This window comes from Oryctolagus cuniculus, chromosome 2 (assembly GCF_964237555.1).
Source record: "Oryctolagus cuniculus chromosome 2, mOryCun1.1, whole genome shotgun sequence".
Classification (NCBI taxonomy): domain Eukaryota; kingdom Metazoa; phylum Chordata; class Mammalia; order Lagomorpha; family Leporidae; genus Oryctolagus; species Oryctolagus cuniculus.
The window spans coordinates 192171207-192183563 of NC_091433.1; the positions used below are offsets into that span (position 1 = coordinate 192171207).

General features: G+C 59.5%; 1 protein-coding gene across 1 annotated transcript; it reads right to left on the minus strand.

Annotated features, from left to right (window-relative positions):
- Positions 1-4275: 4275 nt before the first annotated feature.
- On the minus strand, positions 4276-11726 carry RRM2 (ribonucleotide reductase regulatory subunit M2). The gene is made up of 10 exons (XM_051827838.2): positions 11543-11726; positions 11387-11461; positions 10983-11126; positions 10646-10762; positions 9826-9959; positions 6899-6993; positions 6663-6796; positions 6015-6119; positions 5812-5925; positions 4276-5739 (listed from the first exon to the last, which is right to left on the minus strand). The coding sequence occupies exons 1-10, from the start codon at positions 11639-11641 to the stop codon at positions 5587-5589; spliced, it is 1170 nt and encodes a 389-aa protein (XP_051683798.2). The 5' UTR covers positions 11642-11726; the 3' UTR covers positions 4276-5586.
- Between the last annotated feature and the right edge of the window lie 631 nt (positions 11727-12357).

The following is a 12357-nucleotide window of genomic DNA, read 5'->3' on the forward strand; positions in this document are numbered from 1 at the left end:
CAGGAAAGCCCTGTGCCTCCGGGTCCCCAGCGAGCACCGCAGGGCGGGGTGCTGGGTAGACACCTGTTAGCCTCCAGCGCCTCTCCTCACTCTGCTCCCTCACACCAGGTGGGCACCGCAGCCCCATCCGCTCATCCATCGCTTCCCAGGGCTCCACGCCTTTCCCAGGGCTGACCACACCCCTCAGGGGCCTTTGGGGCCCTTGACCCCGGCTCTGGTGACTCAAGCCCAGGCGCAGGCCTCCCATACAGCCACAGGCACAGGTGTCTGAAAGCCTCTGCTGGGACTTGGAAGAAGACGGACCCCGGCCCACGAGGGCTGAGTCTTCCTGGGGAGGCCACATCATGTGAGGGACACCATCACCACACAGCCCAACCAACCCCCCACCCCGACACCGAGCCATCGACTCTGACGCTCTGAACACGACACCGCTTGCCCATTTTCCAAGTCAACCCTGAACCCCTCAAGAACCAGGTCATGGGGGCCGGTGTTGTGGCGCAGCGAGTCAAGCCGCCACCTACGGCGGCGCTGGCATCCTGTATGGGCACAGGTTCCAGTCCCGGCTGCGCCACTTCCGACCCAAGCTCCCTACCAACAAGTCCGGGAAAGCAGTGGAAGACGGCCCAAGTGTGTGGGCTGCTGCACCCACGGGAAGCTCCAGGCTCCTAGCTTCAGCCTAGCCTGGCCCAGGGTCATTGCGGCCATTTGGGGAGTGAAACAGCAGATGGAAGATCTCTCTGTCTCTAACTCTGCCCTTCCAATATTTTTAGAAAAAAAAAAAAAAAAAAAAGCTGGCGCCACGGCTCACTAGGCTAATCCTCCGCCTTGCGGCGCCGGCACACCGGGTTCTAGTCCCGGTCGGGGCGCCGGATTCTGTCCCGGTTGCCCCTCTTCCAGGCCAGCTCTCTGCTGTGGCCCGGGAGTGCAGTGGAGGATGGCCCAAGTGCTTGGGCCCTGCACCCCATGGGAGACCAGAAGCACCTGGCTCCTGCCATCGGATCAGCGCGGTGCGCCGGCCGTGGCGGCCATTGGAGGGTGAACCAATGGCAAAGGAAGACCTTTCTCTCTGTCTCTCACTGTCCACTCTGCCTGTCAAAAAAAAAATAAATAAAAAAGGTCAGGTCATCACCTTCTGTAAAGGCTCAGGTGGGCGACTCCTCACCCTGGTCCGGGCGCAAGGCCACAGAGCACGCACACAGCAGTGAGTGTGGCTACACCCCCGCTGCTCTTTGGCCCTGAAATTTGAATTTCATAGGATTTCTTGAAAGATCCTTATAACCTGTGCTCCTCTAAACATTCACTTCCCGAGCACTCACAGCTGGGCCTGCTGGTCAGACGAGGGAGGCTCCAGGTGGAGGGAGGAGGACGGAGACAAGGATCCAGGGAGAAGGGGGGAGCCCAGCACCCAGCCCAGGTCTCCCACATAGGGGGCGGGGCCCGCACACCTGAGCCGTCACCTGCTGCCTCCCAGGCTGCGTTACAGGGAGCTGGACCAGACAGGGCTCTTGATACGGAATGCGGCCATCTCCAGTGGCTGGCATCTGGATTTCTGAGCCACACGCCGGCGCCCACGCATGTTTTTTTCTGTGTGAAATGGTCTAATACACCGAGAAGAGCTCCCTGAAATGTCCCGCGTCCTAGCCAGCCGCCTTCAGCGCCAAGGGCCTCTTAGAGATAAGCCCAGCGCCTTCTCGGTAAGAACTGAGCACCAGCTGCTGGGGGCAGCGGGGAGTGGCCCCCTCTGGAGTGAGCCAGCGTCCCATCATGGTGCTGGCTGCAGACCTGAGATCAAAAGCCGCAGGGCTGACCCTGGAGTGGCTGAACGGCACGGCCATGGTTTCACCTCGCACATCCTCTCCTTGCACCTGCTTGCTCTGCACCTCCGCCCCAGGTCACGATGCGGAAACTGAGGCCAGGAGAGGCAGGCCCCACGGTCAGGTGGTCAGGTCACTTCTGCCTCGGGCTTCTGTCCCTTTAGGGTCGCAGGTGTCTGCAGCCGGAAGGCCTCAGGTTTCACTACCCTCCCCGTCTTGCTGGAGCCCCGCCTAGAGGGGGTGGGGTCAGAGCCCTGTGTAGAGCAATGGGTTCAAGTAGCTTCCCGCCACCGCCAGGGGAGCCCCTCCACACAGGGAAGTGCTTAGTCCCAAGAGGCTGAGTCACCCAGCCCTACGGTCTCACTGCTGCAGCCGCCGGGCTGGGGCCATTCGAAGCCCTGAGCTGTCATCCGGACATCCAGCACTGGCCGCCCACCAATCACAGCTAACATCGCAACAGCCAGGCAGCACACAGGCCCGAGGACAGCAACACTCGTCCAGCTCCTGCTGCCCACAGGGCCAGCTCTCGGGCCGGATCGGGGCCCCAGCACAGCCGGCAGGCGCCACGGTCAGGCTTGTCCACTGCATGTGAACAGTGAAGCGTGACTCTCCATAGACATGCCTGGGGCTTGCACAGACCAGGAACACGTCCCATTGAAGACAAGTGCGTCCAGGCATTGGTGTTTGGGATCACAACGCACACTGCGTGCTAAAAACCACTGAACTTGTCAGGAGCCCAACCCACCTGGTCCCAAATGCCTGAACATCTCTCCGTGCTACCTAGTTTAAAACTGCAGGCTCCCAGGGCTGGCATGGCACAGCAAGTAAAGCCACCAGTTCCAGTCCTGGCTGCCCTGCTTCCAATCCAGCTCCCGGCTGATGCACCTGGGAAAGCAGCGGGGGATGGCCCAAGTGCTTGGGCCCCTGCACCCACATGGGAGACTTGGAAGAAGCTCCTGGCTCAGGACCAGCCCAGCTTTGGCCTTTGCGGCCTTTTAGGTGGAAGCTCTCTCTCCCTCTGGCTTTTGAATAAATAAATCTTAAAATAAAAACCGCAGGCACCCAGTGCCCCTACCCCAAGGCAGATGAAGTCCAAGAGCCTGCAACCAGGATACAGGGCAATCCTGACCCAGCACCGGGCCATGTCCTGCGGGTCCTGGGCAGCTGGTCCTGGAGGACAGCAGGAGCCAGGACTGCACCTTCCCTCGGGAGGCTGTCCTCCCACCTGGGAGCCCCCCCCCCCTTTTTAAGATTTATGTATTTGAAAGAGTACAGAGGGAGGAGAGGCAGAGAGGTCGTCCATCCGTTGGTTCACTTCCCAATTGGCTGCAATAGCTGGAGCTGTGCAGGACCCAGGAGCTTCCTCCAAGTCTCCCAAGCAGGTGCAGGGGCCCAAGGACCTGGGCCATCTTCTACTGCTTTCCCAGGCCACAGCAGAGAGCTGGATGGGAAGTGGAGCTGCAGGGACTAGAACCAGTGTCCATATGGGATGCCAGCACTGCAGGCAGCTTTACCCACTGTGCCACAGCGCCACCCCTGGGAGCCTCTTGAAACACAGCTGCCTGACCCAAACCAGCTCAGCCAAGCGCCTCTGAGGGCAGAGCAGCTAGGTTCTCGCCTCGGCTCAAATCCACTTCCCACAACACACACCTATAAGAACCCCACCCCTGAAGGCCTCCTGCTAAGGGCCTGCACCTTGCAGGGGAGCCTGCTCTGAGCCGCACAAAGGAACCCCAAGGACAGGAGGCAGCAGCAGCGCGGGGCACAGAGGATCACCCTTAGCCCTGGCTGCCCCTTCCCTGACCGCGGCCGTTCTAACCCTCAGGGCTGCCCGCACACCTGCTCTGTAGGAGAAAGGTGAGTGAGCTCCACCAGCAGGGGCCTGCTCCCCACCCAGCCCCCAAGGCTGACAGGGCAGCCGCTCACTGAGGAATGGCTGCACTGGACAGCTGCGAGTCCTCAGAGGCCCGGGGCACGTGGACAGGTGGGTAGGAACTGAGTGAGCATAGACAGGGACCAACCTGAACCATCCAGGCCCACAGGTAGCTGGCTGGCCGGGGGCAGCCCCAGCTGGGAAGCCCAGCCTGGCTGCAGGGCCCTGGGCAGGTGCTCCGGGCGCTGCCTTCCAGGTGCACCTGCGACTCCTGCCGGAGCCAGAAGCCCCTTCCCCAGAACTGAAGGCAAACGGACGCAGCGCTCACCAACCAGCCGCTTCTCCCAAGCCAAGAGGCACATTTTACCAGACGAGGAACTGGCCTAAGGATGGCTTCAGTCGGCCTAGCACTGTGCAGTGTCCCAATTCAAGACTTTGAGATGCTTGTACTAAAAACCATTCATTTCCCTTCCAACGCTGAAGGAGTCTGGTTGGCAGAATTCTCCCATCACGGAGCTAACGGAGTCAGCTGGCCGGCTTCCTCCGGCACCTGACAACACGGCGCGGGCTTAGTTAACTGCACTGAGGTTCATGACTCGCATTTATTAGCGTTAGGCAACAATAATTTAAAAGACAGAAAGGGCTCCACGTTACAGGAATTTTTATAATTGATCGTTTATACAGCAAATGATGGGAACAGCAATGCACAACACCATCAGCCACTAATCACCCGGCTCCCAGCTCCCCTTCACCTCCCAAACATCTCGGCTGCTTTTCCCCTAACAGGAGGCCAGATTCAAGCCAGCTGTCACCCACGTTCATGCTTCCCCCTGGGACGTCCACTTCTCCGGAACGTGTGAATAGCTCCTATTTTCTGAAGGTTTAGGACTTGCCAGGTGACAATCGTACTTAGGTGGCTGCTAGTTACACTGAGTCATTTTCACTAAGCATAAACTTCAAGATGACATGGGGTGATTTTCAAAGTATGAACCACAGGTGAGACCTAAAAGGACATACGTAGTACCCATACCCTAACTCAAGCCACGTAGTAAATAGGAACGGACTAAGTCAGCAGTACCTACTGACACAAGCAAAATCACAAACAGCCTCCGGGGAGCCGGTTCAGCCCCGGTCTCACCAGTGAACAGGAGCAAGACCTTCGTCCTCGAACAAAACCCGCCTATCAGGAGATTCACAATGCTACCTTAGACCCCCCCAAAGAGGCCCTGCAAGGACCTTCTCCTACGAGCAAAGCTAGAAGAACACTTGGAGAGACGCCTGTGCCCCTCCACAGGCTGAGGGGGCAGGCAGTCCCCCGCCACGCCCCGCTGCACAGGAGCCCTGCTTCCTCAGGGGCATCGCAGACCGAGGCGTGAGGACCACCTTAAGTTCATTAGGTGCCTCAATTCATTCACGAGGTCAGAAATGACGGATTTAGCTTTAGTCGCTCAGTAAGTAAATTTTGAATTGGTTCCCATTAGTGGTAAACATAAGACTTTGTACGCGGGATAAACCGAGCTGGCCAGGCGTTCCCGACAGCACAATGTCTGTGTAAAGTGCTGGCTTCAAATACAAGCTGCTCAAGTAAACCCTGGAATCTGCTTTGAAGCAGCGAGGCCGACACCCTGCACCTGTCTGTGGCAGCCACTGTGGGGCGTCCTACTGGCGGGCTGGCTGAGGGTCCCCCCGCGAGGGCAGACTGCCTCTCCTAAGTGTCCAGGTCGCTTTTGCCGAAGCGTGCTTCCTGGAAGACAGCACCGGCACTATGAAAGAGCACACTGAGGTAGCTACAGACGCCAGGCACTAACACTAGGACAGTTCGTGGTGCAGCTCGGGACGCTTTTCCGAATCTTTTTTTTCTCAGGAGGGGAAAACTAAGAGCGCATCCTCGCGGTTCGCTTAGAAGTCGGCATCCAGGGTAAAGGAGTTCTCGGTCGGGCTCGACATCACCCCCATCCTCTGATACTCGCCCACTCTCTTCTCAAAGAAGTTGGTCTTCCCTTCCAGTGAAATGTTCTCCATGAAGTCAAACGGGTTCTCCACTCTGAACACCTGGAACGGCGCAGGGCGAGTTAGACCCAGAACGCCGGTCCCGAGACCGGGAGGCTCCCAGCCGCACCTTACCTTGCTAAAGCCGAGCTCCAGCAGGAGCCTGTCGGCCACGAACTCGATGTACTGCTTCATCAAGGCGCAGTTCATGCCGATGAGCTTCACGGGCAAGGCCTCGGTGAGGAACTCCTGCGGGCCAACACAGCTTCCCGTTAGGACGAGCGCCTCGCTCGCGGCCTTCTGGAGCCCGGGGTGGGGGGCCCACGCGTACCACGCACCTGCTCTATCCTCACAGCGTTGACGATGATCTCCTGGACTCTCTGCTCCGACGGCTTGTGGACCAGGTGCTTGAACATCAGGCAGGCAAAGTCGCAGTGCAAACCCTGGGGAAGAAATTAAACTCAAGACCACTCTGAAGCCAGAAGACCCCTACCAGAGCGGAACGGAGTTTTACAGTCCAGCCTGAAGAGCAACACGCATGTATAAATATAGGGAACACATGTCAGCAAGTTAAAGGGCTTCATTTTTTGCTGAATATGTATGTGGACATGGGCCGGCACTGCCGTGCACGGGGTTAACCCGCTGGCTGCAACACCGGCATCCCATATGGGCACCAGCTTGTCCTGGCTGCTCCGCTTCTGCTCCAGTTCCTGCTAGTGCGCCTGGGAAGGCAGCAGCAGGTGCCTAAGTTCTGGGGCCCCTGCACTCACACGGGAGACCAGAGTTCTGAGTCCTGGTTTTGACCTGGCCCGGCCCCAGCAGACACCGGGAAGTTAAATCAGCAGATGGAAGACCTCTCTAACTCTGCCCTTCAAATAAGTAAATCTTAATAAACAGGAAATAAACAAACGTGGATATGGAGCCATGAGACCTGTGTGCCTCTCAGAACCGCAGGTGTTCAGGGTGCAGCCTGAGACTGGACTCACCTCATCCCTGCTAATAAGTTCATTGGAGAACGTAAGCCCGGGCATCAGTCCTCGTTTCTTGAGCCAGAAAATCGACGCAAAAGAACCAGAGAAGAAGATGCCTTCCACCGCAGCAAAGGCTACGACGCGTTCTCCTGTCCGAGAGTTTCCAGTGAGTCACGGCATTCCCAGGGAAACCCGCAGTGTCATTACCGGGAACACGCGCTCTGGTCTAAGGTGGCCACGGGCAAGCTTACCGTAGGTCGCCTCTTTGTCCCCAATCCAACGCAAGGCCCAATCCGCCTTCTTCTTGACACAAGGCATCGTCTCAATGGCATTAAAGAGAAATTCCCTAGGAGGCGTAGACAGCATCAGTATTTAGGTCAAAGACCTCCAATTCCCAAAACTTCTAACAGCACCGGATTGAAAGCCAAGTTCAACTATCTGTCAGCTCTCTCCCCAAAAGAACTCAGAGTGAACTGTTTTCTTTTCACTATTTAGCTTTTCCCTTGAATATTACTTTTAAAAAGAGTTGACAGGCAGAGTTATAGAGGAGAGATGGTAGAGGTTGAGATCGCCCATCCACCAGTTCACTCCCCAAATGGCTGCAATGGCCAGGACTGTGCCAGGCCAAAGCCTGGAGCCAGGAGCTTCTTCTGGGTCTCCCACGAGGGTGCAGGGACCCAAGTACCTGGGCCATCCTTCGCTGCTTTCCCAGGCCACAGCAGAGCTGGACTGGAGGTGGAGCAGTCAGGGCTTGAACCAACACCTATATGGGATCCCGGCACTGCAGGCCACAGCTTAACCGGCTGTGCCACAGCATTGGCCCCTGAATGATTACTTCTAAAAATCTCAATATTTGAGGGTCGGCACTGTGGCACAGCGGATTAATGCCCTGGCATGAAGCGAAGGCGTCCCATATGGGCGCCGGTTCTAGTCCCGGCTGCTCCTCTTCAGATCCAGCTCTCTGCTCTGGCCTGGGAAAGCAGTAGAAGATGGCCCAAGTCCTGGCTGGGCCCCTGCACTGTGTGGGAAACCTGGAAGAAGCTCCTGGCTTCAGATCAGCACAGCTCCGGCTGTTGCGGCCAATTGGGGAGTGAACCAGCGGATGGAAGATCTCTCTGCCGCTCCAATAAATAAATAAATCTTAAAAACAAAAAAACAAGCCAGTGCCGCGGCTCAATAGGCTAATCCTCCACCTAGCGGCGCCGACACACCGGGTTCTAGTCCCGGTTGGGGCACCGGATTCTGTCCCGGTTGCCCCCCTTCCAGGCCAGCTCTCTGCTATGGCCTGGGAGTGCAGTGGAGGATGGCCCAAAACTCCTTGGGCCCTGCACCCCATGGGAGACCAGAAGCACCTGGCTCCTGCCTTCGAATCAGCACAGCGCGCCGGCCGCGGCAGCCATTGGAGGGTGAACCAACGGCAAAAAGGAAGACCTTTCTGTCTCTCAGTGTCCACTCTGCCTGTAAAAAAAAAACTCAATATTTGGGGCCAGTGTTGTGGCAGAGCAGGCAAAGCCTTAGCCTGTGACACCAGCACCCATATGGGCATAGGCTTGAGTCTTGGCTGCTCCACTTCCAATCCAGCTCCCAGCTAATGTGCCTGGGGAAGCAGCAGCAGACCACCCAAGTGTTTGGGCCCCGGCACCCATGTTGGGAGACCTGGGAGAAGCTCCTGGCTTGGGTCTGGCCCAGTCCTAGCCATTGCAGATATTTGGGGAATGAACCAGCAGCTGAAGATCTCTTGTGGTCTCTCTGTAATCTTGCCTTTCAAATAAATCTTTTTTTTTTTTTTTTTTTTGACAGGCAGAGTGGACAGTGAGAGAGAGAGACAGAAAGGTCTTCCTTTGCCGTTGGTTCACCCTCCAATGGCCGCCGCGGCTGGCGCGCTGCGGCCGGCGCACCGCGCTGATCCAATGGCAGGAGCCAGGAGCCAGGTGCTTCTCCTGGTCTCCCATGGGGTGCAGGGCCCAAGCACCTGGGCCATCCTCCACTGCACTCCCGGGCCACAGCAGAGAGCTGGCCTGGAAGAGGGGCAACCGGGACAGAATCCGGCGCCCCGACCAGGACTAGAATCCGGGGTGCCGGCGCCGCTAGGCGGAGGATTAGCCTAGTGAGCCGCAGCGCCGGCCTCAAATAAATCTTAAAAAAAAAAAAAAAAGAAAAAAAAAAAAACCTCAACATTTGATTTAGGCTGATGAGGGCAACTTTAGATATTCTTCAGCTCATACTGAAGTCCAAGGCCAACACAACTATTCTATGCTGGGGCTTAACTGGCATAATTATTTCAAGTCAGATCAGTTCATGGGCCGACCTTTTCCAGTTCTTTGAAGAACCACAGTCTTCACTGCTCTGCAGGCCACTGTCCGACACTGCCCCACAGACGAGCACTGGGGCACTAACTGGGCCACAAGTACATTAAGCCAACAGAACAAGCAGATAATTCTGCTATGCTGCTCGCTCCAGGGCAGGAAACCACCCTCAACGGGGTCTATCCTCACTCCCCACCTCTGCTGCCCCTCGATCCTGGTGCCTGGACCGGGAAGATCTCCCAACCTGCTCCACCCGACGACCTTGCTTTCTGCAGCCAGCCAAGGTCATCAGACATGGAGCTTCCCCCTTCAGTGCTGTCCTCTCGGCCTCGCCTGGCTTCTGGCGCCAATCAACCTTCCTGACCCAGCCCCTCTGGGGCCGCACCCCTAGTCATGCCCTGACCCACACAGCCCCATCTTTTACCCCGAAGTCTCTCAAGCCCCCCTTCTTCCAAGCCATCCCCAGCAGCCAGGTAGCTCCAGCGTCGCCACTCCCCTCCCGCGCGAGGCTCCTCGTCTGAGGTCACCCTCCCCATTTCCCCTGCTCTCCCAAGCATCTCCGACAGCAGCTACCATCTCAGCCTCCGTAGCTACACGGATCTCCAGGTCACGGCTGCCTCTACACTATGTGATCCCAGACACTCTGGGCCCTAGTTCCTGTGCTAGATTTAGATTGCAAGCTGCTCGGGGACAAATCACGTGCTACTTGGGGTCCACTCCCCCACCCGACCCTGTCCCGCATGCAGGTTCTGGACAGATTTGCCACACGAATACTGTCAGACCCCGGTTTTGGTTCATCATACCCAACCTCTAGGGTTCTCTTCCGAAAGGAATTAGATTGTCCGAGACACCTCTGGGCACCTGAAGCTCACCTTTCCCTGGGATCTTTAATGTACGTGTCAATCAGGAGGCTGTACATCTCGGAGTGTATGTTTTCCATGGCGATTTGGAAGCCGTAGAAACAGCGGGCTTCAGTGATCTGAACCTCCTGGCTGAACCGCTCCACCTAGTGGCAAAACAGCAGCGTAAGAAAACCTGCGTGCGCTCTCCTCACACCCTGACTGGGTGGCGTCTACACCCCTTAACACGCAGCACCGATCTGGGACAAAGCTCGGCATCTCATGGCATGTGCTCCATTTACAGACCAGGAAGCAGCTCCACCGAGTGAACGCACTGCTCCTACCATGAGCTTTTTTTTTTCTGACAGGCGGAGTGGACAGTGAGACAGAGACAGAGAGAAAGGTCTTCCTTTGCCGTTGCTTCACCCTCCAGTGGCCGCCACGGCCGGTGCACCGCGCTGATCCGAAGGCAGGAGCCAGGTGCTTCTCCTGGTCTCCCATGGGGTGTAGGGCCCAAGCACCTGGGCCATCCTCCACTGCACTCCCGGGCCACAGCAGAGAGCTGGCCTGAAAGAGGGGCAACCGGGACAGAATCCGGCGCCCCGACCAGGACTAGAACCCAGTGTGCCGGCGCCGCAAGGCGGAGGATTAGCCTAGTGAGCTTCTTTAAGGTCAGGAAGGAAAACAGCTTAAGAGGTAACCACAGCAGGGACGGCGAGGCAGGAAATGCCGTGATACAAGCAGTCGCTTATGGCTCAGTGCACACTCGGTCCAGGAAAAAAAACTAAGTGAGGAAAGAGAACCAGTTCTACCTTGAATGTTTATGTGAATTCCAGGCGGACGGGGTACTCACCAGGTTCTCATTGACGATGCCATCGCTTGCCGCAAAGAAAGCCAGCACGTGGGATATGAAGTATCTCTCCTCCTCCTTCAGGGCTTCCCAGTGCTGGATGTCCTTGGAGAGGTCCACCTGAAATTTCAAACGCCCGCGATTTCAGCAGAGGGAAGGGCCGGCAGCTCACACCCCGCCCTGTGTTCCCTCCGCCGGCGCCGGGTCCCCCGGCCGGCTGCACCCAGCACCCTCGGTGGGGTGGGGGGTGGGGGGTCAGATGCTAAGTGCACTTCGGTCCAAGTCCAAGCCCAAGCCCCAGCGTGGCGTCCTCCCAGGGCCAGGTGCCGAAGGCGCTCACCTCCTCCGCGGTCCAAAAGGACGCCTCGGCTTTCTTGTACATGTTCCAGATGTCGTGGTACTCGATGGGGAAGATCACGAAGCGGCGCGGGTTCTCCCGCAGCAGGGGCTCGTCCTCCACGCCAGCGGCAGGCGCCGGGGACTTCTGTAGGGGGAGAGGGAAGAAAAAAAAGCTAAGTGCAGGCCGAACTCGACGAACCCGCCTCTTCCCTCGATCCGCCGAGCAGGGTCGGCCGTCGCCCTGGGCCCCGCGGTGGGGGAGGGGGCCCCCGGGAGGGCCCGCTTTGGCGGGAAAGCGGCGGGGGGGCGGGGAGCGCGCGAGTCAGCTGAGCGGACAAAGCGGCTTTGGCGCCAAGCACGGGCTCCCCCTGCGGGCAGCCCCGCGGGCCCCGCCCCGCCACTCACCGGCTCCGCGGGCTCCTGGAAGATCCTCCTGGCGGTCTTGCTGGCCAGCACGCGGGTCCCGCTGAGGCTCGGGGGCTGCGGAGAGACGCGTGTCAGGGGCCGGCAGGCCCTCCCCGCACCGCCCCGCCCGGCCCCGCACCGCGGCCCGGCGCTCACCGTGTTCTCCTTGTCGGCGAGGCTGAGCCCCTTCAGCGGCGACAGCTGCAGCTGCTGCTGGTCGGCGAGGGTGGCGAGCGGGACGCGGACGGAGAGCATGGCGGAGACCGAGGCGGCGAGAGCGAGGAGCGAGGAGCGGAGAGGTGCAACCCGGACGCGGCGCGAGAGCGACTGCCGGCGGCCCGGGCCCGCGGCCTTTATATGCGCGCGTGCCGGAGGGGCGGGGGCCCGGCGCTCGGCCCTTCCCATTGGTTGCCCCCGGCCAGGCCCCGCCCCGCGGCGCGGCGCGCGGGAGATTCAAGCGCCGCGCGGGAGCTCCCTCCGCGCCTCCCGGGGCTGCGGGGCGTGGGCTCCCCGCGCGGTCGCGCCAGGGCTGCGCACGGCCGCCATCTGGGTCCCTGGGGCGGGGGTGCCATCCCGGGATCTGCCCTGCCTGCGGGTCTGGGCTCACCGCACGGCCGCCATCTGGGTCCCTGGGGCGGGGATGCCAGCCCCCGGGATCTGCCCTGCCTGCCGGCCTGGGCTCACCGCGCGGCCGCCATCTGGGTCCCTGGGGCGGGGGTGCCATCCCGGGATCTGTTCTATCTGCGGGGCCGGGCACGCCGGGCCTGGGCTCCTCGCGCGGTCGGCACCAGGGCTGCGCACGGCCGCCATCTGGGTCCCTGGGGCGGGGTGCCAGGCCCCGGGATCTGTCCTATCTGCGGGGCCCGGGCACGCCGGGCCTGGGCTCCCCGCGCAGCCGCCATCTGCGTCCCTGGGGCGGGGGTGCCATCCCGGGATCTGTTCTATCTGCGGGGTCCGGGCACGCCGGGCCT